Here is a 26,083-nt window from a genome sequence, read left to right as displayed (position 1 = left end):
CTACCGGCTGTGTGGCCAGCCCTGTTGGTAAAGGGACCTAGAGATGAACACTTTCTTGCCCTTACGGGTTCACACACAGTCAAAGATCATGATGACAATGATAAGAATGCCCAGGATGCAGGAGCTGACTCAGCCAAGGGTATAAAAAAGCTGGAGAGGTTGAGGCCAGGCGCGGTGGCTCACGCTTGTAATCCCAGCACTTTGGGAGGCCGAGGCGGGCGGATCACGAGGTCAAGAGATCGACACCACGGTGAAACCCTGTCTCTACTAAAAATACAAAAAAAAATTAGCCGGGCGTGGTGGCGGGCGCCTGTAGTCCCAGCTACTCGGAGAGGCTGAGGCAGGAGAATGGCGTGAACCCAGGAGGCGGAGGTTGCAGTGAGCCGAGATTGTGCCACTGCACTCCAGCCTGGGGGACAGAGCAAGACTCCGTCTCAAAAAAAAAAAAAAAAAGACTGGGTTGAAAGGGAGTTTTTAATGTTTACCGTTTGCTTTACATACATTTTCTTGTTTTGTTAATACTTATTTTACTTAACAGCTTTTGGGTCAAATGTCCTCGTTAAAATGGCTTTCTCTAGCGACTTTATGTTTTACGTTTCTGTTTGTAACTGACATTTGGCCTTCTTTTAACACGGTATTACTTGCTTCCTTATACCGGTTTCCAAGGTGAAGCTATTTGCAGGGTCGCTGGGTTTCCCCCTCCCCCCGAAAGTCTTAACGCGACCCGGGGTGGGCGGGATAGCGTGCAGTTTTTTGAGCCTTGGGCTGGGGGCCTCCAGGAAGCTGAAGCAGAAACTGCCTAGGCCCCTGGGGCATTGGAGGTCCTACCGCAGCTCCTAGTAGGTGGTGGGGCCGCACGTAACTGTCCTGAGCTATGCATAAGCCCTTTGACCACTCATGGAAAATTTTACCACCCAGAGACACGCGAGTGGCCCTGTGCAAGTTTCAACTGCGCGTGGGCGGGGAATTCCGCAGACAGGATTCGAGAATTTATGTCTTGTGTGGTAACATTTCAGCCGGTGGGCGGCGGGGATTAGGCGTGAAGCGGTTCAGTAGGCAGAGGTTCTCGGACGCCCTCCGGCGAAGCCACCTGTTGATGCTTTTGACTTTCTGTCCTTGTTCCTCGTCCCATCTGGGGCATTTCCAATTCTGGTTTTGCGCAGCAGCAGGTCTGAGCTTGTCCGGCGAGGGTGGGAGTTGGTCCCGGCGGAGATCCAGTGGGAAGAGCCGGCGGCTGCCTGGGCGTGAGTAGACCGAGAATCCTGCCCGATCCCCGCCCCTGGGCTGGTGTCGCCCTGGGCTCCTGGGACATCGGGGCACTGTCCCCCGATAGTGGCAGAAAAGGATTGAGTCCTCGCTTTTGGCCCTAGGTCTCCTTGAGCCTCCAGAGGACTCACAACACTCCGGGGCATGTTGCTCTTTCAAATACCAGGAATGGACTCTGGGGAATGGGGCACCCTTGAAGTCTGATTATTTCTTCCCTGTAGAGCCCCAGGGGCTAATTAAACTCGTGTTTATGGACTCCAATGCCTCCTTGCCTTTAATTCAGTATAATCCGACCAACATTTATTGAGCTTCTCTGGGCCAGGCAGAGTTCTGGGTGCCGAGGACATAGAAATGGATCTAAACTTGGTTCTTTTCCCCATAACCTCACAATGTGGTTGAGGAAGACTCAGCAGTTACCTACACAGGTAACTTCGAGTCAAGGCAGTTTAGACAAGATCCACTGACAGCCTGACTGGAGGAAGCCTGTGGGCCATGGTGGGGCAGTTATGACACCATGGGTTCTTTTTGTTTATTTGTTTGTTTGTTTTGTCTTTTCTTTTAGTATGCCCAGGTAACTTGCAGAACACAGTTGTTCTTTCTTACTATAGATCGGTGAGGTGAAAAGCACTATCGTTATTGGAATGCCCTGTCTCTCCCTTACGCTCTCCTCCTGTCATCTCCCCTCAGAAGACTTGACACCCCCCACCCCGTGCCCTTTCTCTGTACTTTCATATGCTCAGAGGCTGTCTTTGCGCTTGCTTCAGGGTTGTACCTAACATTCTGTACTGTAATGCATTTTCTTCAGACACTCTTCAGTCAAGTTGTATTATACTTTTCTGAGTTAAAATACATGCAAAATAAATAGAGAAAACCTCCAGGGGTTCATTCCCTAGAGATAACCAAAGGTTTCAGTTTAATGTTGTTTTTTTTTTTTTTTTCACACATGTGTGCTCTCAAATATAGTCTTTTACATATTTTTAAAAATAAACACTCAGCCGGGCGCGGTGGCTCAAGCCTGTAATCCCAGCACTTTGGGAGGCTGAGGCGGGCGGATCACGAGGTCAGGAGATCGAGACCATCCTGGCTAACACGGTGAAACCCCGTCTCTACTAAAAACACAAAAAATTAGCTGGGCGTGTTGGCGGGCACCTGTATTGCCAGCTACTCGGGAGGCTGAGGCAGGAGAATGGCGTGAACCCAGGAGGCAGAGTTTGCAGTGAGCCGAGATCGCGCCACTGCACTCCAGCCTGGGGGACAGAGAAAGACTCCGTCTAAAAAAAAAAAAAAAAAAAAAAGACTCCGTCTAAAAAAAAAAAAAAAAAAAAATTAGCCGGGCGTGTTGGCGGGCGCCTGTATTCCCAGCTACTCGGGAGGCTGAGGCAGGAGAATGGCATGAACCCAGGAGGTGGAGGTTGCGGTGAGCTGAGATCGCGCCACTGCACTCCAGCCTGGGGGACAGAGAAAGACTCCGTCTCAAAAAAAATAAAAATAAGAAAAAAAATAAACACTCATAATTTTTTTGGTTTATTTTCTAGTTTGCAAGATATTTCATTTTTTAAAATTGTGTTTATTTACAACCTGCTTTTTTCTAAAAAAGATTCAAGGTGGGGCCTTCTTTTCTTTTCTTTCTTTTTTTTTTTTTTTTTTTGAGATGAGGTCTTGCTTGTTGCCCAGGCTGGAGTGCAGTGGTGATCAGGTGATCATAGCTCACTTCAGCCTCTAACTCTAGGCTCAAGCAGTCATCTCACATCAGCCTCTGGAGTAGCTGAAACTACAGGTGTGTGCCACCACACCCAGCTACATTTTTTTTTTTTTTTTGAGACAGTCTCACTCTGTCACCCAGGCTGGAGTGCAGTGGTGCTATCTCTGCTCACTGCAGCCTCTGCCTCCTGGGTTCAAGTGATTGCTTCCTTTTCTACACTTGTTCTGTATTTATATTCCTTTGATGGTCTCCACTTCTAGCCACTTTCTTTTTTCGGCGATTTAAGTTTTTGGCCCAAATAGATAAACATCTTCTACATTATTTTTCTCTTATTCTCCATACTGGGTTTTGCCATCTTTGGTGATTTAGTACTTATTATGAAAGAGAGAAGCTACACCACTTGATACCACTTTCATCTGCGTACTCAAGATAATTTGTATCTTCTGCAGTGAACTCTTCAGTTGAAGAAATGAATCATTCATATGTATATTTATATACTTTTAAAAATGTAATTGAAAAATCCTCTCATAGTTACTTACTCCAAGGTTTAAAAATGCTTCCCAGGGTAATGAGTTTCTTTAGTCATGTGACTTTAGAAATGGGAACCAAAGCTTCCTTATCTACTTGTGAAATTCTTGAGTTTTTTCCTTGAACTTCCTTTTTATCTTCCCTTTGGCTTATATATCTGTGTTTTTTGTTTGTTTTTACTTGCAGCTTTCAAAAGTAGTTTTCAAAGTCAATGAGATTGTTTAAAAGAGTAGGTACCTGACAGTCTCTTGCTTGAATACTATCTGGTGAGTGAACCAAATTCCCTGCAACAATAGCCACAACTTTGAATCAAGAGTTAAATGAAAAAAGTAACTCCTTCAGCATTTACTGAGCACCTGCTGGGGCTGAGGAATGGGAGCACGTAGATCTCCCTCTGCTGTCTGGAGCACCCTTTCTGGTTGGAAAACATAGAAACAGTGCAATAGTTTCGCCCAAAACCTTGGCCGTGGTATGCTATTGAAACCCCATAGTTCAGATTTTATACTTGACTTGAGTTCTATTCTAAGCCATGGCTGGATTATGTTAATCTGGCAAATAATTATAAGGCTGGATTATTTTAATCTGGTAAGTAATTATAAGGTTGTGCTCCGTGATGGAGCTATTAACAAAATATGGTAGCACAGGCAAGTTGTATATAGCACAAAGCTATACCCCCAGAGGAGACACTGTATCAGTTGCTGTCTGCCTAGGCTTTCTATAAACGTGCTGGCCATCATTCAGCCTAAATGTAGAATGAGTCTATCCCTTTAACCTGGGTCGTCACCAGGAATGTAAAGGAACCTAGAACGAGGACTCAGGCAAGAGATGAGAAACTAGGGGACAGAGGAGTAGGTACCAGGGATGGTGATGAGACTGAAGCAAGTGGGGAATTTTTATTTTCTTCTCTACTTTTCTCTATTTTCCAGATTTTCTTAGAGCAAAAAGCAGGTAGTGCTTTTTACAGAAAATGAATGCTATATAAAAGTAATTTTAAGAACTTTATATATCCCTAGTATTATGTACAATTTCTGACTTTGAACAGAGCTATCTCCCAAAGGGCCAAGTTTGGCCCTTTAGTTACAATGGAGAATCTGTTGTGTAAACTGAGCAAATATACCTGCCAAGTTGAAATTTAATGTAAGCCAATCTTGTCTAGATGAACTTGAGAATGTCTCCTAAATATTTTATTGCAGTAGTGTAGCATGATTGATAGTATGCTATTCTCTTGAATAGATGGGGTTGTTTCTTGAGCCACTGTTTGTTCCTTTGATCAAAACCTTGAGGAGAAGGAATGCCTGTTTTCCTGACTGCTGTTGCATGAAGTTAGACATCCAGTTCCTCTAAAGGTGACATCAGATGGTTTAGATACCTAAAAAGAAGTGAGGCTAAGCCATAGGTCTTCTTCGTACTACCTGAAGTTGAGACCTGGTCTCTGAACTCAGTCATTGCTGAAGCATTAAAATCTGACATCTTGCTTAAACTCAGGCAGCTTGACCTGTTCCTCATTTTTCTCTATCAAATAAATTGAAGCCCGGTAATAAATTGATGATGAGTTCCAAACATCCCCTTGGTTGGAGATGTTGTATTCTCCCTACTCACAATGAGGTCCTGCCAGTTTCCAGAAAGTTTTGCATGGGGGCTTACCCATCCTTTTAGAATTACATGGCAAGTCACTCTAAAGCAATAGCATTGTTATCTCATGTAGTTGCAAAAGCTTCCTTTCACAAGCTCTTTCTTCTGGATCCAACAACCAGATTCCAAGTATGGTATCTTAACTACACCACCAGCTCCATCTTGCTTCATTGTATGTTACGAAGGGATGAGTAAGCATTACACATGGGCTGCAATGGTCTAATGATGACTAGTCTGTTCAAGACCCAAGAGGGCTGAGATTGGCAGCCCTGGCCATTGTTTACCACAGCCTAATGAAGATGAGTAAAAGCCTATCTATCCCCAAGGACCTCCACATATGACAGTACTCAACTGAGTCTCACATAGGATAGAATAAGATAAAATGCTGGAAGAGAACACAGTGCTACAAAGCAGGAAGAGATGACTTGATTTGGGGATCAAGACAAGCTTATAGAAGAGACCTCTTGAGAGATAAGATATAATTTCACGTACAGACTGAGAGGAGGGAAGGGGCTTTCCAAATGGAGGCAAATGCTTGAGTGAAGTTGCTGGGACAGAAAAATACTGTGCAGGGAACATTGAGATATTTTTGGTTTGGAGTTAGATTATGTGAAGTGGGGATGATAACTGTTAGTGCTTCAGCTATGTATCAGAAGTTTGTCCATAGTATTATGCACAATTTCTGATTTTGAACAGAGCTATCTCCTGCAGGGCCACTCTTGGCCCTTTAGTTACAGTGGGCAATCCGTTGTGTAAGCTGAGCGAGTATACCTGCCAAAGTGAAAATTTAAATTTAGTTAAGGGCACTACATCAACTGATTTAGCTCCCTTGCTCCTGGTGACTTTGCCCATGTTTCTATATCCAATTAGATGATGATTTATGACCTTTTGATCTAGATGCTTTCTCATTTCTGATTCATTCTCATTTTCTGCAGCCTACATGTAAGTGTTAGGAACCAAGGAAGTTACTGGAGATAATGTCTGGTTGGAATTTGTGGGAGCTTCCCTGAGAGTCATGAAAAGTCTGTTCTGTCTTAGTCTGTTTTGTGCTGCTATAACAAAATACCCACAACCAGGTAATTTATAAAAAACAGAAATTTATTTCTCACAGTCTGGAGGCTGGGAAGTCCAAGATCAAGGTGCTGACATCTGGTGAGGGCTGCTCCCCGCTTCCAATCTGGTGCCTTGAACACTGCGTTCTACGGAGGGGAGGAATGCTGTGTCTTAACATGGCAAAAGGTGGAAGGGCAAAAAAAGAAATAAACTCCCTTTATCAGCCCCCTTTATAAGGACATCTAATCCCACTCAGGAGGGAGGAGCCTCCAGGGAATGATCACCTCTTAAAGGCCCCACTTCTTAATCCTATCATATTGGCAACACCTGAACTTTGGAGGGGACACATTCAAACCATAGCAGCCTCATCAAATAATTTTATAAAATATGACATAATTTTATGTCATTTTATAATTGGGATCATCTGTTGTTCTGCACACCAATGGAGGAGGAAGGTGAATTTTGTTATGTTCAGGATGAATGCACAAAACTTCTGTGAGATGGCCACATTCTACTTTACCCAGAATTGTGCAACCTCTTCTCCTTTTAGAAACTTCTGGATGACACTTTGTTTCATGTTCATATCTCCACTGGGGCTTCCCAGACACCTGAAAGTTCAGGTTTGCATGCTGCTTTCTGCAGCTGGCAAGACAGGTTTCTCCACTGCCGCCCAGTTTGTGGGGTTGCTAAGAAATTACATTTGCATTCACGCCGTGGCTCATTGGACATGACATTGCTTTCATGCCATATGATGACCTTGCTTCACACAGAGAAGCAGTAGAAAGAAGGGAATGTTAAGTACGTCTTTGGATGGCTTAGCTGGTCATGCTGCATGCTTTGCTACTGATTACAGGGAACAATATGTGCCTTTGTTACCAGATAGTTTGGAGGCAGCGCTGGTGTTCTGTGAGAAAGGTTGAGAAGCCTGACTAAACTTAACCACATTTGCTGACACTTGGTTAGGGCTAATGTGGGTACCAGGGAAGTGTGTTAAGTGCTTCAATAGAGGTGTTTTGTTTTGTTCTGTTTTTCAAGATGGAGTTTAACTCTTGTTGCCCAGGCTGGAGTGCAGTGGCACAATCTCAGCTCACTGGCAACCTCCACCTCCCAGGCTCAAGAGATTCTTGTGCCTCAGCCCCTTGAATAGCTGGGATTACAGGCATGCAGCACCACGGCCAGCTAGTTTTTGTATTTTTAGTAGAGACAGGGTTTTGCCATGTTGGCCAGGCTGGTCTTGAACTCCTTGCCTCAAGTGATCCACCCGCCTTGGCCTCCCAAAGTGCTGGGATTACAGGTGTGAGCCACTGCTCCTGGCCAGTTCAGGCATGAACTTTAGAAAGTTCACTTAGATGGAAGGTAGATTTGGAGAGGGTAAGGTCTGAAGCAGGGGGAACAGAATGGCTAGGGGAATGAGTTTGGATGAGAGATGGATGGTAGGCACCAGCACTTAAGGGACAGGTGCAGAAAGAGTATGCTGAGGAGTAGAAGAAAGTCAGAGAAGGGTCTGTGTAGAATATAGTGGTGTGAGCTCAGCCAAGGGAGAAGAGTTTCAAGGAGGGATTAATTAGCAGTGTCAGCTGGAGTTGAGCAGTCAGATGAAAGAGGACTTACAAGTTTTTGGATGTGGCAACCAGGAGGTCACCAGGGCCTCAACAAGAGCCGTGTCATCAGGGCTGGGATACTAGCCAGGACAAACGAGGCACTGGCTTCAGGACAACATGTAAGGGGGTGCTCAAAAAGTCAGTCATCAAGATAGATAATATTTTAATGCAATATTTTAAAAAACAGACATAAATGCCAAAAATCTATGATGAACAAAATGCCAACATTTTAAATAAAGACAGCGTCAGTATTGCTGATTGTCCGTTTTGCTTCAGATTCCAGTATGGCTCAGGACTGAGTGTGGCTGTGTAGAGGAGATGGTGGGTGAGGGGATCCAGGTGGAGGCATGCTGAGAAGTGAATTGTGGTTGAAGAAACTGAAGCACTAAGTACAGACTGTTACTTCAGGAGGTCCCAGCTTTATGTGAAAGGGAATAAAATGAAAGGATGGTCGGTCTAGGGGACCCTCAGGCTTTTTTGAGGGTTTTGGCTTTATTTTTTAAGACGGAAGAAACTTGCACATGTTTATGAGCTGGGAGGAGCCGTCTCTGGAGGTAGAGAGGATGTTGAGAATAGACATAAGGGCTTAGTAGAGACAGGAGGGCACGCAGGGAGGCTTAGCCCTAGGCAAGCAGAGGGACAGGAGGGACCGGCTGGGGCAGTGGAAAGGTGGAAGGTGGCAGGAGTTTGTGCCTGATACATGGATGAGAAATGTCACTGGGGGTGGTGTTGGGATGGAAGAGAGTTGTGGAGTGTGGGAGGTTTCTTACACGCCTTGAAGGGTGTGGGAAAGGAGCTGAACAGAGTCTTCTTGTAAATGAAACTGTTGAGCAGCCGTAGGGGCCCAGCTCAGGAAACCACCAGGGTGTGGTGGTAAGTAGTTTTCAGATTGTGTTATCTCTTCTCCCTTCCTTCAGAACTTGCTACTGGAGGTGTAGGAGTGGTAGAGGCTTCCTCATTAAGGCAGGGGTGCTGGAGTGATCAACCATCCCTGTTTGCCTGGGTCTGAGGGGTTTCCTGGGACTCGGTCACCCTAGATGTTGCAGGGCTGACAGTTAGGAGGGAAAAAGGCCAGATAATTGAAAATGCTGGCCAGAGTTTGTAGCATGCGCCGTCTGATTGTTGTACCTGAGCGAGTTAGAGAAAACGCCACACTTTGAGACGAATTAAGGGTCCGTTTATTTAGCCGGCGGCCAAGAGACGGCTAACGCTCAAAGTTCTCTCAGCCTCGAAGAAGGGGCTAGATTTTCTTTTATACTTTGGTTTAGAAAGGGGAGGGAGGGTCTAGTTAAAACAATTTTACAGAAGTAAAGTAGGCAAAAAAGTTAAAAGGATAAATGTTACAGGAAAGTAAACAGTTCCAGGTGCAGGGGCTTTAAGACTATTACAAGGTGATCGATGCGGGGCTTTGGGCGTTATCAATCGGACGAATTCCTGGGAACTACGGATATTGCTCGCCACAGTATCTTATCAGTTAATTGCATTCTTGGATGTGCTGGGAGTCAGCTTGCACAAGTTAAGTCCTTGAGGAAGGGGCTGCCAGTGAAAGAGCCAAGATGGAGTCTGTCTGGCTCTCTTAGCTAAGGGAGAGTCAATTCAGGTGGAAACAAGGCTAAGTGATTAAAGGAAAGGGAGAGTCTAAAAACAGGGTTAGTAAAAACAAGGTTGGGCATTACATGATCACTGGGTCTCCACTGTCAGCGGGTCTTTGAGCTCAGTTCTAGTGGCGGCCTCCTGATCCTCACTTCCCTGGCTGAGGCAAGGTTGTTGCAGCAGCCCCAGGAGTCTTGTTAGAATCCCACCCCAGAGCTCCTTCCTCCAGTCCTCTCAGCAGTTTTGTTAGTTCCAGTATTAAGTGTAATTTCTACAAAAAACGCCTGGAGTATTTCTGTTTCCAGAACCGGATGCTCCTTTTAGCTAGTGTGTGAAAGATAACTCTGACTTGCCTAAGCTTTGTTGACGTTTTGAATAATAATTGGCGATAGTCTCATGACTTCTGCAAGAGAAATGAAACAGAAATTGGTCTCAGGTTTTAGTTGCTCTTGTGAAGGTCAGGACAGTTTGTACCAGGGTGTGGGTGTGGAAAAGAAGGGGAGATATAGTCATTAAATTAGAATATGCCTGTGAGGGGAGTTGAGGGGAATTCCTTTAAAATTCTAGAAAACACACACAGGTGCCAATTTTGTCTGGCTAGGGAAAGTGAACTGCTGAAAACACTGAGGGGAGAAATGAAACTAATGGTATCTTGATCAGTCAGGAGGATTGGGTATTTGAAAGCAGGGAAGAAAAATAATTGGACTTGGATATTCCTTTGCCCCTTCATCTAAGTAAGGTGAAAGCAAGTGACTCTTCAGAAGAGGTGAAGGGGACACTGAGTCCCGCAGCTCAGGCAGGGTGGAGTTGGTAACTGATGGGCACAAATCCTTTTACTGGGCTCTAAAGAACTCATTCATCTGGGTGTGATGGCTTACACCTGTAATCTCAGCATTTTGGAAGGCTGAGGCAGGAGAATCACTTGAGCCCAGGAGTTCGACACCAGCCTGAGAAACACAGTGGGACCCTTTCTCTCTCTCTTTTTTTTTTTTTTTTGAGACGGAGTCTCACTCTGTCACCCAGGCTGGAGTGTAGTGGCACAATCTCGGCTCACTGCAAGCTCCGCCTCCCGGGTTCACGCCATTCTCCTGCCTCAGCCTCTCTGAGTAGCTGGGACTACAGGCGCCCGCCAGCACGCCCGGCTAATTTTTTGTATTTTTAGTAGAGACGGGGTTTCACCGTGGTCTCGATCTCCTGACCTCGTGATCCGCCCGCCTCGGCCTCCCAAAGTGCTGGGATTACAAGCGTGAGCCACCGCGCCCGGCCCAGTGGGACCCTTTCTCTACAAAAAACTGAAGACCTTATGAGCTTCCCTAGTCTAAGAGTAATTTTTATGTTATTTTCTTGGCTTGGGCTTAAAAGAAACCCCAACAAAGTGGTGATTATTCGGACCCCAGCCCTACCTCTCCCTAGTATGCTCTCCTTTCTCAAGTGCTCACCACCTCTAGCCACAGTGAACTGCCTCCAGCATACACACACGCTGATATTTTGCTGCATCTGAGTGGGCTGGCTCCACACGGGATCTGTAGTTTCCTTTTGATATTTTCTTTCAATGTGCCAGATGCTACCACTGAGTAATCTAGATTTTGCTGCCAAACTCTACCCCCATTAGCACAGAGGGAAGACAGTATGCCAGTGCTCTTGCTGAGCGTGCATGACTGGCAGAAAGCAGTCATGGGTGTGATGGTTGGAAGAAACAAACTGAGCAGATCATGTTTTTTAAAATGATGATCTCATTTTGTTAACTCTTGGTGGCATTGTTATATTGTTGATACTTATGAATTACAAAAGTTAGATGACTGTAAAAAAAATAGAGAATTAAGCATTTCATTTCTAGTAGTTCTGTTTGGTTCTTTTTCAAATATGTCAGTGAATTTGTATAATATCTCATTTCTTACTCTTGTGTTTAATGATTTTATTTTTGTGTTTTTATAATTCCTTCTACTGCATATATTTTATAGTTTAATTTATAATAATAACTGTTGACAAAATTGTGACTATTAATGAATACAGTAGAAAAGAACTTGGCCTCCTTTTCATGGAAGCTGATGGTGAGATTAAAGCACTGTTGGCCTGCGAGTGGTGTATAGATTTGGGCTGTCCAGAACACATAAAATTTGTATTTATCTTTCTGCTAAAAAAAAGTAAAATAGTCTGAGTGCCAATTTTTCCACTTTCATTGAGCACATTTAATTTTAGTAAATTTAACTTAGCAAATTTAATTTCTCCAGTTATTTACAAATAATCATATTTAAGTGAAGTTTGGATGAATGGGCAAGCCCATTTCAAATTTCTAACCTAATTTTTCCCCTTGTTTTCATGTAAAATTTTTCTATTTATGTGTTTTTATTTTAAGATAGCTCACTTCTTTTGTGGACTGATACTGTATGTAGATAAATAAATGGATTCAGTGCTTCTTTCACTAAATACAGCTAGATAAATATATAAATATACTTGAACACAAATACAAAGCAACCATTGGCAATTTAGAGTTGGGTTGTGTTTCCACTTATTTTTTGTTAATAAATTTGATTTTAACCTGAAGTATTGTCTTGTAGGAACAGATAAAGAACACGAGAGGCGATTTAACATAAGTTTTAGCTGTGAAACTTAAGAGTAGATAGGTTAGCAACTTAAATTTTGAAAGAAAATAGGATGAGTTTCAAGGGAAGAAGTTAAGAACACACCCATTGCATAAGCTCCTTACCCCTCCTACCCAGCCCCCTCCCAGGAGTGAGGTCTTTCCCCAGATCCTCTGTAACTTCCTGATGTTCCACTGAGAACATCAGAAGCACTGATGGCAATTGCTGCCGTGTAGCAGTGCATTGAGAGTCAGGGCCTCTGGCACCTCCATGGGGCTCAGGGTCTGAAGACATGATCCAAACCTGACAACTTGGTGGCAGGTTCTGTGAGCATTCATGATGAAGTTGTGAAAAGGGCTTGGGGTCTAGGAGGATGGCAGCAGAGGTTTCTGCCTCCAGGTGTGAGTGAGGGGCTTTTGAAGTAGGAGAGCAACTAGAAAAAAGGAGTGGCACAGGGACAGAAATTTCTTTTCCCCATTGTTTGTTTAAGGCCACATGGGTGGAGTCATCGAAGTGGAGGTTTAACCCTGTGACACAAGTTTCCCTGGTTCAGTCAGGCTGACTGGGCTTTTCCCACTTCCTTCTGCTACGTACTTCTTCCCCGTTCCTCCTACTGAGGCCATTAACCCTTAGTTGTAATTTTCCCTGAACATGGTTTACATTCTGATGAATTCTGAAAAAGAATGTGGGGTTTCCTTGCAGATGAGTTCATCTGTTGTTTCATTTCCTTTACAATGTAGGTTTTCTTCTCTGTCTCTTTGGATTAGTCTGAGTTTTTGGCTCTGTCTACCAAGGATCCCTTTCTTTAGACTTCTATAGATCCCTTTCTATAGAACTTAATCTACTTAGGTCAGGGAGACCACCCAGAAAGAAAGAGCCCATACTTTCAATCTTAGGCATAAGTTAGCTTGATAAGATTTTCAGAAAAATTCCCTTTTAACCACAGAACTCCCCCACTGGAAAAGATTCTGAAAGAAATGAAGTCAGCCCTCAGAAATGAAGTTGACTGCCTGCTGGCTTTCTGTTGACTGGCCTGGAGCTGTACTGCAAGACCCTTGTGAGCTTCCCTAGTCCAAGAGTAGGATGTCTGCTGAGGTCATCCATCAGGTTGAAGAAGCACTTGACACAGATGAGAAGGAGATGCTGCTCTTTTTGTGCCGGGATGTTGCTATAGATGTGGTTCCACCTAATGTCAGGGACCTTCTGGATATTTTACGTGAAAGAGGTAAGCTGTCTGTCGGGGACTTGGCTGAACTGCTCTACAGAGTGAGGCGATTTGACCTGCTCAAACGTATCTTGAAGATGGACAGAAAAGCTGTGGAGACCTACCTGCTCAGGAACCCTCACCTTGTTTCGGACTATAGGTAATTCATCAACTCTTCCTGAGGCTGGGTGGGTGGGAGGGAGTGAAGTGTCTCAGACTCTACTGAATGGCAGAAACGAGGATAATAAGAAGTGCAGCCACTTTACTGTCTCTGCCCACTTATCCAACTGCCAGATGATATCACTTCATTCCTGTGAGCCCTTTAAATTCTTGAAACTTGCTTTCTTGCTTTCTTTTTCTTCTTTCTTTCTTTCGTTCTTTCTTTCTTTTTTTTTTTTTTTTTGAGACAGAGTCTCACCCTGTTGCCCAGGCTGGAGTGCAGTGGCGTGATCTTGGCTCACTGCAACCTCCACCTTCTGTGTTCAAGCGATTCTCCTGCCTCAGCCTCCCAAGTAGTTGGGACTACAGGCGTGCGTCACCATGCCTGGCTAATTTTTTTTGTATTTTTAGTAGAGACGGGGTTTCACCATGTTGGCCAGGCTGGTCTTGAACTCCTGACCTCAAGTGATCCACCTGCCTTGGCTTCCCAAAGTGCTAGGATTACAGGCGTGAGCCATTGCCTCCAGCTGAAACATGCTTTCTCAAAGGAATTGGGATCATATGCAGGTAGAAGGGACAGACGGTGTGTGTTTGCCTGAAGGATAGAATGACAAGACGTGAAGAAAGATAGGAATGACTAAGAGCTAGTCATTCTTGCCAGCCTCTGACAGTGTGAGATCTGCAGCGGTGTTTACTAGTTCATTTTCTGTGAAGTCAGTCCTTGATAATTTGTGGTACAAAGAAAGGAAATAACAAGTCTGACAGTAATCTTCCTACCTTTGTAGAAACTCCATCATCCCTTCTGAATCCCCGTTGGCCCTACCCCTGCTGAGGAAGTTTATCAGGGTGGGCTCCCTTCCTGCACTTCCTGCCCTTGGAGACGTTAGAGAGCCCGAATTGAAAATCTCTTCAGTTAACCACATCTAAGTCCCTTCAGTCCAAAGAGGAAATGGCCACTGGAGTCTGCTTTAGTTCCCACAAGCTTTGGGTTGCTCCTTCCTCCTGTTCACATGTTAATGTCTTTAGAGGTTCAGAGGGGCATGGAAGCTACTGAGAGACTGAGTTCCTGGGGAAAGGAAGATAACTTGTAACCTTAAATTGTTTTCTTTTTTTTTGAGACAAAGTCTCGCTCTGCAGCCCAGGCTGGAGTGCAGTAGTGCGATCTTGGCTTACTGTAACCTCTGCCTCTGGGTTCAAGTGATTTGCCTGCCTTAGCCTCCTGAGTAGCTGGGATTACAGACACGCACCACTGTGTCCAGCTAATTATTGTGTTTTTACTAGAAACAGGGTTTTGCCATGTTGGCCAGGCTGGTCTTGAACTCCCAGCCTCAAGTAATCTGCCCTCCTTGGCTTCTTAAAGTGCTGGGATTATAGGTGTGAGCCACCATGCCCAGCCGGTGTTTTTTCTCTGGACCACCAGCCTTTTATTATGTTGATAATGTGTATTTGGAGATGATAATTATTATCAAGAACTATACTAAAGAGAGCTGAAAGCAGTGTGGGTTTTGGAAAGTATATGAGATTTGAACTTGGAAAGCCTGTTTTTTTGTTTTTTTGTTTGTTTGTTTTTTGAGACAAGGTCTTGCTTTGTCATCCAGGCTGGAGTGCAGTGGCGTGATCATAGCTCATTGTAGCTGGAAGACCTGTTTCAAGCCTCAGATCTACCAGTTATGGGCCAGGCAGGCTGGGCCAATCACTAACCTTGTTGGGCCTCTGTTTTCTTTTTTTTTTTTTTTTGAGACGGAGTTCACTCTTGTTGCCCAGGCTGGAGTGCAATGGCACTATCTTGGCTCACCGCAACCTCCGCCTCCCAGGTTCAAGCGCTTCTCCTGCCTCAGCCTCCCAAGTAGCTGGGATTACAGGCATGTACCACCATGCCTGGCTAATTTTGTATTTTTAGTAGAGACGGGGTTTCTCCATATTGGTCAGGCTGGTCTTGAACTCCCGACCTCAGGTGATCCGCCCACCTCGGCCTCCCAAAGTGCTGGGATTACAGGCGTGAGCCACCGCGCCCGGCGGGCCTCTGTTTTCTTACTTGTAAAGCGAAAAATAATAATACCCGACTTTACAAGGTTGTTGTGAGCATCAGTTGTAATAATTTACTATGTGAAGTACTTTTTAAACTGTGAAGCACTCTACAGACAGAAGGGATTATTATCATTGTTATTATTATTATTTTTTTAATCTTCCACCTATTCAGCCATCAGTTTTAATGTCAGTAATCTTCAGAGTTTCCGGGAGGCACCAACTGAGTTTCAGTGAATAGATTAGGGCAATCTCTCCATTTCCCATTTCCTTGCTATGATGAGTGGAGATTCTTCAGGCCCTCTGGGAAGAGAGGGGGAGCAGTTGAAAGGGAGTGCTAGATTTATTTATTCATCTGGTGAGTGGGCTTCATTGTGTATTGGCATGTGCTAAGTGTTTTGGTAAGCTCTAGGACAAAATGAAAAATCTGCCATCCTCAAGAATCTGAGAGCCTAACTGGGAAAATGGCCTTGATGACAATGTCATGGTAACAATACTAACCACAAGGTGTCCTTAGGAGCCCCAGTAAAGTGCGGTTGTTGGTTCTCAAAGTCTATTTCCTAGGGGAAAAAAAAAATTATATATATATACGTATATACGTATATATATATATATATATGTATATATATAGTGTTAGCTCCAGCCACCACTGAGTCAGGAGAGGCTTTCTAGGCAAAGACATCTAAGTTCAGAATCCTTGTGATCCAGATGCCTGTACCCTTTGAGTTCAGAGGTGGGCCAGGATATCTCAGGTATTTCTTTCCTTTAGCATCTTGCAATTCAAAATATGGTCCTTGAATCAACATCACCTGAGAGCTTGTTAAACAGAGAAGACGAGGCTACTTCAAATTCTATTTCTGTCTTTTATGTTAGTCATTTGGGTTCTTAAGTCATTTCACTGTAACCTCTGGGGGAACTAGGGGATTCTTTAGGGAAGTTTCCATTCTCTGAGTTGTTTTCAGAAACTGTTAGTTGGCAAAGGATATACCATCTCCTATTAAACGGGCAAGGACGAGTTCCCTTTTTTGAGTTCCCTTAAGATCTCTTCCTGGGGTGATCTAGGCTTGCTGTTTTATGAGGGAGGGACACATTTACACAGGGGCAAGAACTAGTCTTTTAATCCATTGTTGCATAGGGGAGGCGTGGGCACTTGGAGTTGTCTTAGGACTGATGTCTGAATTAACTAAATGAACTTGTCTGGTTTGCAGAGTGCTGATGGCAGAGATTGGTGAGGATTTGGATAAATCTGATGTGTCCTCATTAATTTTCCTCATGAAGGATTACATGGGCCGAGGCAAGATAAGCAAAGAGAAGGTGAGTTTTCTTCTTTTGGTTCGTGATCCCAGGAGCCTATCAGAAGTGGGAGCTACTCTTTTTTTTTTTTTTTTTTTTTTTTTTGAGACGGAGTCTTTCTCTGTCCCCCAGGCTGGAGTGCAGTGGCGCAATCTCGGCTCACTGCAAGGTCCGCCTCCCGGGTTCACGCCATTCTCCTGCCTCAGCCTCCCGAGTAGCTGGGACTACAGGCGCCCGCCAACACGCCCGGCTAATTTTTTGTATTTTTAGTAGAGATGGGGTTTCACCGTGTTAGCCAGGATGGTCTCGATCTCTTGACCTTGTGATCCGCCCGCCTCGGCCTCCCAAAGTGCTGGGATTACAGGCTTGAGCCACCGCGCCCGGCCAAGGGAGCTACTCTTTTTGATACAGAGAGAGGAAAGCAGGCAGTCTGCCGCCACTATAGTGGGAGTCAGACATCTCAGGTGGCTTTTAAATAACATGAATGGGAAGAGAATTGGTTTATGAATTGAAGAAATAGGATAATAATATCTTCTGGTGTGGCCTCGAATGTTTCTTTCATCCTTGGATTTTATCCTTATTTCTGTAAAATTCATAGGTCTGGCTCATATGTGTTTCCCTCCCTGGTTTGATGGGGGTGTGGGGAAGACATCCCATCTGCTTGTGCTGGGTGGAAACAGGAGGGAGGTGCTAGTCCACTATAGTATCGCTCTCCTACTGCCACCTATTTCTCCTCAGCTTACTCAAGGTCATTGTGGGGTCTAGGCTGCATGTAGGAGTGGGGTGGGGGGAGGTTCTTGTGACTGATATATCTGGGAAATGGTAAAAGTAGAGATTTAGAGTTGAAAACCAGGAGGCCAGATGCGGTGGCTCACGCCGGTAATCCCAGCACTTTTCGGGGGCCCAGGTGGGTGGATCACGAGGTCAGGAGATCGAGACCAACCTGGCTAACACGGTGAAACCCTATCTCTACTAAAAATACAAAAAAAGTAGCCGGGCGTGGTGGCAGGTGCTTATAGTCTCAGCTACTCGGGAGGCTGAGGCAAGAGAATGGCATGAACCTGGGAGGCGGAGCTTGCAGTGAGCTGAGATGGCCCCACTGCACTCCAGCCTGGGTGACAGCAAGATTCCCTCTCAAAAAAAAAAAAAAAAAAAAAAAGGAAGAAAAGAAGACCAGGTAGTGGTGAAGATCTCAGGGATGTCATGATTGCTAGAAAAATATTTAAAATCCATGGCCAGAGCCGGGCGCGGTGGCTCACGCTTGTAATCCCAGCACTTTGGGAGGCCGAGGCGGGCGGATCACGAGGTCAGGAGATCGAGACCACGGTGAAACCCCGTCTCTACTAAAAATACAAAAAAATTAGCCGGGCGTGGTGGCGGGTGCCTGTAGTCCCAGCTACTCGGAGAGGCTGAGGCAGGAGAATGGCGTGAACCCGGGAGGCGGAGCTTGCAGTGAGCCGAGATCGCGCCACTGCACTCCAGCCTGGGCGACAGAGCGAGACTCCGTCTCAAAAAAAAAAAACAAAAAAAAACAAAAAGAAAAAAAATCCATGGCCAGGCATGGTGGCTTACGCCTGTAATCCTAGCACTTTGGGAGACTGAGGTGGGCGGATCACCTGAGGTCAGGAGTTTGAGACCAGCCTGGCCAACCTGGTAAAACTCCGTCTCTACTAAAAATACAAAAAATTAGCCGGGCGTGGTGGTAGGCACCTATAATCCCAGCTACAGGAGGTGGAGGCAGGAGAATCACTTGAACCTGGGAGGCAGAGGTTGCAGTGAGCCGAGATTGCACTATTGCACTCCAGCCTGGGTGACAGAGCAAGACTCCGTCTCAAGAAAAAAAATTTTTTTTTAAACTCCAGTTGGCCTAGCACAATGGCTCATGGGCACAGTGGCTCATGCCTGTGATCCCAGCACTTTGGGAGGCTGAGCCGGGCAGATCACTTGAGGTCAGGAGTTCGAGACCAGCCTAGCCAACATGGCAAAACCCCCATCTCTACTAAAAGTACAAAAATTAGCTGGGCATGGTGGTGGGCGCCTGTAATCCCAGCTACTTGGGAGGCTGAGGCAGGAGAATTGCTTGAACCCGGGAGGTGGAGGTTGCAGTGAGCCAAGATTGTGCTATTGCACTCCAGCCTGGGCTACAGAGCCAGACTCCATCTCAAAAATAAAATAAATAAAATAAAATAAAAAATAAAATAAAATAAAAAACATTCCAGTTGGCCCTACGTGGTACTGTTGACCTAAGGATAGGCCAGGAAATGTTTGAGAACCTATTGTTTCTAAAATATGACAATAGGTCCTCAAAATAGGCAGGCCAGTGCCTGCCTGTAACGATTCAGATAAGTCATTGCTTGAGAATTTCCTCGTGTTCCTAATGATTGTAGTTTTGTTTCTTAAGTCCCATCAAATGCAAAATGGGAAGGAAAATGAAACTAGAACTCCCTTTTTGGTTTCTCCTAGTAATTGTCTCTCCCAGCCATTTATATATATTTAAATTATGATTATTATTTTCAAAAATAAAGATAGCACTTCAGTAACTAAATGTTAAATGCAAAGGAAATAGATCCCAAAGCAATGCCTGTTTCTGAAATATCGTTCGTTCGTAATCACTGTGGCCCAAGGTAAATGAATAGCAGAATACTCAAACCTTGTTATAATTTCACTTTTTCATAACCCCCTGAGTCAGAACGACAGAATGAGTTGGAAGGCCCAGCATTGATTCAAATATTTTGGAAACTTTAGAACTATAACATGTGATTTTTCTCATAAAGTCTTCCCCAGCTACCTTTCTTCTCCCTTTTTCAGAGAAGCCCTTAGAGTTTTTCACTATGACACCAGCCTGGCCTTTTGGAAAATAATAAACTCAGGAGGGTTCTCTTTTCAGCCCTGCTCTTTCACGGTCCTTCTCAATGACACAACATGGCACACGTGTCTGCCTGCAACCAAGGAGCAGATTGATGACCAAAAGACTTACCACCACCTCTGTTCTGAGTAAAAATCAGGAGTCTAAGTTGCTCATGACAGAGATATCTGGTTTAAGATCACTGAAGGTCACTGAAAGGGCTCATCTTGTCACGTTTTCTTACTGCTATAAATCACATGGACTGAGGTTTGCATTTGGGGCTTATTAGTCAGCTTTATTTTATTTTATTTTTTTTGAGACAGGGTCTCTCTGCCGCCCAGGCTGGAGTGCCGTGGCGCAATCACAGCTCACTATAGCCTTGACCTCTGGGTTCAAGTGATCCTCCACCTCTGCCTCCTGAGTAGCTGGGACCACAGGTGTGTGCCAACACACTCAGCTTATTTTTTTATTTTTTGTAGAGATGGGGGTCTCGCTATTTTGCTCAGGCTGGTCTCAAACTCTTGGGCTCAAGCAGTCTTCCCACCTCAGCCTCCCAAAGTGCTGGGATTACAGGCATGAGCTTCTGCACCTGGCCTAGCTAGCTCTATTGACATTTGTTTTTTGTTGGTGGTTCTCTTAGAGTTTCTTGGACCTTGTGGTTGAGTTGGAGAAACTAAATCTGGTTGCCCCAGATCAACTGGATTTATTAGAAAAATGCCTAAAGAACATCCACAGAATAGACCTGAAGACAAAAATCCAGAAGTACAAGCAGTCTGGTAAGAATTTTGGCCTCTCAGTGGTCTACAGGAAGTACTCTGTGCATGGGGGTGGTCATGACTGGTAAAGATTCATTTGTTGGATAGGTGGATGGAATGGAACCCGGATGACCAAAGCCTCCTTTAGCTTGTGGCTAGAAATCACGTCCCTTTATATTCTTCATATCCCAGATGTGCCAACTCCATTGCCCTGTATATTCATGATCTCTGCAAAATGCTGCCTAGCAGTTCTTAACATTTCAGTCTTCAAGAAAGAATCTGGGATCTGCACAGGCTGGCAGAGCTATGGACATTCAGGGGTTTTGCATGTATGCTGAACCCTACTGCCTTGCTCTGGTATTTGGCCTCACAACCACTATCCGACTTCGGGTGATGTCACTTGGGTCTCATACCTTCCTTGCATGTGTCCCAAGTTTCACAAAACCTCCTTATGGAAAAGAGCACATTCGATTTCTTCCTTGATAAAAGGGACCAGATTCACAATGGCCTTCTCCCTTACTTGCATTCCTCATTGTCTTTTAGACTCAGCATCAGCTTGGGCTCTGTTAGCAAGTTCACTACCACCATAGCATCATAGCCTAAAGGGCATGGCTGTGACTCATTGATCTATAGAGCACTCTTTTACCCCAACACACTCTAAATGACTGATCAAAGATCGAGAACAGAAGTAGCATTTTTACTCCATTTTTTTTTTGTTTTTTGTTTTTTGAGACCTGCTTGATTTATTCCGATTATTTATCACACAGTGACACAACAGTGATCCCAAAGTGTGCAAAGTTAAAGCCTTCAACTGCAGCTGAGGAGAGGGCAGGAATGGTACACTTGGGGATGGTGGTGAGTCAGGAATGACAGGCAGGCGGCCATGACCAGGGCAGCCTCCTTCCCAGGGCCAGGGACTGGGGAGTGGCCTGAGGAGCAGGACCCAAGGGTAGCCCAGGGCCGGGGAAGGGGGCAGAGACCTCCCCTTGGCCTAGGTCTGGAACTCAGAAGTGCCACATGGCTGAGGGGGCAGCGGCCTGGTAAGGGCCAGAGGCAGGGCCAGGAGAGCACCATTTCCTGGGGGGCTGGGGACAGGGAGGCGCCCTATAGGAGAAGCCAGGAGGGGCCGTCTGCCCCTGGGGTTGGGGCTGGGCTGGAGCAGGCTGCAGCAAGAAAGACCTGAGGCAGGCGCAGGGCCTGAGAGCTCGGTTGGCTGGGTTCAGGGGGGCTCCTAGGGCAGCCTGGCCCAGGGAGCAGTCCTGACTCTGCAGGGGATGCCCAGCGAGGGGGGCTGCAAACCCCTCAGAGCCTCCCCTCCTCTCTCCCTGGAAAGGAGCTGGGGAACCCGTAGTGCAAATCTGTGGACCACTCAGTTATGGAGGGAGGCTGTGCCCGAAGGTGGACACTGGGGTGCACTCCCTCCACCACCTCGTCCTGCACTGCTGTCCTCAGGACAGCCACTTCTCCTAAGAGTGCAGGCCATGGATGCTGACATGGTCTGCTTCTCAAACTTGAGCTCCCCTGAGTACATCATGGACTGAAGGACAGACAGGCTGCGGGCCTTGATATCCTGGCAGCCGTGCTGGATGCCCACTATGAGGTAGGGCACGAACTTCTGAATGGACCCTTTGTCCTGGATGGAGCCCGAGACACCCTGCATGATCTTCACCTTATCCCCATCGTTGAAGTATTGCTTCTGGCTGCTGCTGCTCTTCTCCATGGCATTCAGTGAGCCCATGTCCCGGTACTTCTTGGGCTGCATTCCGTCTGAGAAGAAGTACTCGCCGGGGGCCTCCATGGTGGCGGCCAGTAGGGAGCCCGTTATCACTGTGGAGGCTCCTAGGGCCAGGGCCTTGACCACATGCCCCACGGTCTGGATGCCACCATCGGCTATGATGGGCACACCAAAGCGCTGGGTATGCTTGGCCACCTTGTACACAGCAGTGCCCTGGGGCCAACTGCAGGCCATCACTTCCTGGGTGATGTAGATGGAGCCGTGCAGCCCATGCCCATGCGCAGCCCATCGACACCAGCGTCAATCAGGTTGTTGGCCTGGGCTCCTGTCACCATGTTCCCCCCAATCACCTGGAGGTGGGGTACTTTTGTTTGATGTAATGCACCATGGCGATCTGATACACCGAGTTCCCTTGGGATGAGTCCAAGCCTATGACGTCAACGCCCACCTGGGTGAGCAGGTCCAGGCGGTATTTGTCATCCTCATGGGTGCCCACAGCTGCCCCGCACAGCAACTGCTCATGGGAATCCTTGGAGGCCACAGGGTAGTCTCGGTTCTTCTTCAGGGCGGTGCTGGTGATAATGGCCACCAGCTCATCACGATCATTGACGATAGGCAGCTTCCCTTTCTTGCTAAGCTGCAGGATCTCATTTGCCTCTTTCAACCTCACACTGCTGGAGCCACCACTAGCTCGATCCTTGGCGTCATCACCTCACTGAGGAGGGTGGTGTGGTCCTTCTCAGCAAGAAAGTCGATGTCTCGGGAGGCGACGATGCCCACCAGCTTGCTGCCCATGGTGCCCGTCTCAGTGATGGGGATGCCGGAGAAGCCATGCCGCATCTTGGCCTCCAGCACATCATCCACAGTGTGCGAGGGGCTCAGCACCACGGGGTGCGTGATAAAGTCCTGTTCAAACTTCTTGACCTTCTGCACCTCACTGGCCTGGAACTCTGGGGTGCAGTTGTGGTGAATGAAACCAATACCTCCCATCAAAGCCATCGCGATGGCCATGTCGGCCTCTGTTACAGTGTCCATGGGGGAGGAGATCAGCGGCGTCTTCAGCGTGACCATCGGGTCAGGGCTGAGGTCAGGTCCAACTCATCAGCTATGAAGTATATGAATCCTGGGAGAATCAAGAAGTCGTTGTAGGTGAGTCCCTCGTCGCTGGCGAAGAGCTGCTGCGCGGTGTGGGGAAAAGAAAGAGATCAGATTGTTACTGTGTCTTTGTAGAAAGAAGTAGACATAGGAGACTCCATTTTGTTCTGTACTAAGAAAAATTCTTCTGCCTTGAGATGCTGTTAATCTGTAACCTTACCCCCAACCCTGTGCTCCCTGAAACATGTGCTGTAAAAACTCAGGGTTAAATGGATTAAGGGCTGTGCAAGATGGGCTTTGTTAAACAAATGCTTGAAGGCAGCATGCTCGTTAAGAGTCATAACCACTCCCTAATCTCAAGTACTCAGGGACACAAACACTGCGGAAGGCCGCAGGGACATCTGCCTAGGAAAGCCAGGTATTGTCCAAGGTTTCTCCCCATGTGATAGTCTGAAATATGGCCTCGTGGGAAGGGAAAGACCTGACCGTCTCCCAGCCCGACACCCGTAAAGAGTCTGTGCTGAGGAGGATTAGTAGAAGAGGAAGGAACGCCTCTTTGCAGTTGAGACAAGAGGAAGGCATCTGTCTCCTGCCCGTCCCTGGGCAATGGAATGTCTTGGTATAAAACCCGATTGTATGTTCCATCTACTGAGATAGGTGAAAACCGCCTTAGGGCTGGAGGTGGGACAGGCGGGCAGCAATACTGCTCTTTAAGGCATTCAGATGTTTATGTGTATGCATATCTAAAGCACAGCACTTAATTCTTTACCTTGTTCATGACGCAGACCTTTGTTCACGTGTTTATCTGCTGACCTTCTCTCCACTATTATGCTATGACCCTGCCACATCCGCCTCTCCGAGAAACACCCAAAAATGATCAATAAATACTAAGGGAACTGAGAGGCCGGCGGGATCGCGGGATCATCCGTATGCTGAACACCGGTCCCCTGGGCCCCCTTTTTTCTTTCTCTATACTTTGTCTCTTTCTTTTCCAAGTCTCTCGTTCCACCTAACGAGAAAAACCCACAGGTGTGGAGGGGCAACCCACCCCTTCAGCGCAGTGAACCCATCCTCGACCACGTAGCCTGTGCCGCCGCTGACAGGTAGTCCGTCATGCTGCTGCGAGACCCCGCGACCCGACATAAACGCTGCAGCTGCTGCGACGCCGAGGCCGCGCCGCTGCCACACTGCAGCCAGGGGCCGAGTGGGCCGCGTGGGCCGGGGGCGGGGGCTGCGGCAGCTACTGGGCGGGCCAGGGCGCCCTATACTCCATCCTTAACGATGATTGGTCGAAGAGTCATCTGAAATTTTGAATTCAGTAAGGTGGCTGGAAAGTTTAGGGTATTTTGAAAGATGGTGATTGACCTTGGACTGAACCACTGTTGAAGATTTGTTTGATAATAATTTGTAAGTTTTAACTCAGTACCTCCCTTCTGCTTTTATAGTTCAAGGAGCAGGGACAAGTTACAAGAATGTTCTCCAAGCAGCAATCCAAAAGAGTCTCAAGGATCCTTCAAATAACTTCAGGGTGAGTCTGGAGAAAACATATGGAATCCCAGCATGAAACCGTTTCAGAGTTCTAATAAAAATATGCATATTCTCACAGCATGTACTTTATTTGATATCTGAAAAAATTGTGATAGAAATGTGTATTTGTTTTAAAAACTTGTAACTTCTTATATTTCAAAGCTAATACATGTTCATTGAGATATTTGGAGACTATAGAGAAAGATAAAAGAAAATAAATCACCTATATTCCATTACCCAAAGACAACCACTGTTAATATTTTGGTATATTTCCTTCTAGACTCTTTTTCATGTGGGTTTGGATCTATATATATATATATACAGTTGGACAATTGGACATTTTTTTCACTGTTCATTTATTCACTTGCAATTGTAACTTAAAAAAAGAAAATGTAACTTTAAAAATAAAAATAGATGCACCATGCCAGTGGAAAAAAATTTTAAATGTACTACAAGAGGTTTTAAAAGTATTTTTTCACCTGGGTGCAGTGGCTCACGCGTGTAATCCCAGCACTTTGGGAGGCCGAGCCGGAAGGATCACCTGAGGTCAGGAGTTCGAGACTGGCCTGGCCGACATGGTGAAACTCCATCTCTACTAAAAATACAAAAATTAGCCAGGTATGGTGGCAGGCACCTGTAATCCCAGCTACTTGGGAGGCTGAGGCAGGAGAATCGCATGAACCGAGGAGGCGGAGGTTGCAGTAGCCAAATCGCACCATTGCCTGGGTGACAAGAGCAAAACTCTGTCTCAAAAAATAATGTTTTCTTCCTACCCCTGTAATACTGACCTCCAATTATTTTTCCTAAAGGCAGCTGTTGTGAACTAGTTCATTCTGTAACTATCCAGAGATAGTCTGCACATATATTTCATTTTTGCTTTTTTCTCGTCTACAAATGATAGCACCCTATGCCCATTGTCCTGACCTGAAAATTCTTGGAAATTGTTGCATATGATTAACGTGGAACTGCCTCTACTTAATCATTATTTTGAATGATTAAATAATTTCATTTTCTTTTTTTTTTTTTTTTTGAGACGGAGTCTCGCTCTGTCGCCCAGGCTAGAGTGCAGTGGCACAATCTCACTGCAAGCTCCACCTTCCGGGTTCACGCCATTCTCCTGCCTCAGCCTCTCCGAGTAGCTGGGACTACAGGCGCCCGCCACCACGCCCGGCTAATTTTTTTGTATTTTTAGTAGAGACGGGGTTTCACCGTGGTCTCGATCTCCTGACCTCGTGATCCGCCCGCCTCCTGCCTCTGCCTCCCAAAGTGCTGGGATTACAAGCGTGAGCCACCGCGCACCGCCTAAATCATTTCATTTTCTAAATGTGTTATAATGTATTTAGCCCTTTCTTGTTGCTGTATGTTTAGATGCTTTCCAATCTTTTGTTACTACTAATAATGCTATAAAATAAATATCCTTGTACTTCTTTGTGCATTTGCTTTTTTACTGAGCTAATTTTAATGATTTCAGCAAAAGTTATTTTGTTA

General features: G+C 45.9%; 1 protein-coding gene and 1 pseudogene across 10 annotated transcripts in view; one reads left to right on the top strand and one right to left on the bottom strand.

The window, feature by feature from the left end:
• CFLAR (CASP8 and FADD like apoptosis regulator) overlaps positions 1–26,083 on the top strand; it is a 64,037-nt gene that overhangs the window by 7,030 nt on the left and 30,924 nt on the right. For 4 of the 10 annotated variants that reach the window (XR_009213747.1, XR_009213746.1, XR_009213745.1 and 1 more), the window contains exons 1-5: positions 469–1,244; positions 12,904–13,321; positions 16,554–16,659; positions 20,124–20,259; positions 24,514–24,596. Coding sequence is in view for 5 of the 10 variants with exons in the window: in XM_032754991.2 (XP_032610882.1) it covers positions 13,041–13,321; positions 16,554–16,659; positions 20,124–20,259; positions 24,514–24,596 (606 nt within the window). In the remaining 5 variants the exon portion in view is untranslated. Of the gene's footprint in view, positions 1–467; positions 1,245–8,572; positions 8,656–12,203; positions 12,694–12,903; positions 13,322–16,553; positions 16,660–20,123; positions 20,260–20,346; positions 21,952–23,058; positions 23,123–24,513; positions 24,597–26,083 lie in introns of those variants that run through there. The other 6 variants (XM_058439765.1, XM_032754993.2, XM_032754992.2 and 3 more) reach the window with 6 other exon arrangements.
• LOC116810465 (inosine-5'-monophosphate dehydrogenase 1-like) lies at positions 21,608–23,143 on the bottom strand (annotated as a pseudogene).

Source organism: Hylobates moloch, unplaced genomic scaffold (genome assembly GCF_009828535.3).
Source record: "Hylobates moloch isolate HMO894 unplaced genomic scaffold, HMol_V3 SCAFFOLD_1, whole genome shotgun sequence".
NCBI classification, from domain to species: Eukaryota; Metazoa; Chordata; class Mammalia; order Primates; family Hylobatidae; genus Hylobates; species Hylobates moloch.
Note: the sequence above shows the minus strand (reverse complement) of the source record. Positions and strands in the feature narration are given on the sequence as shown.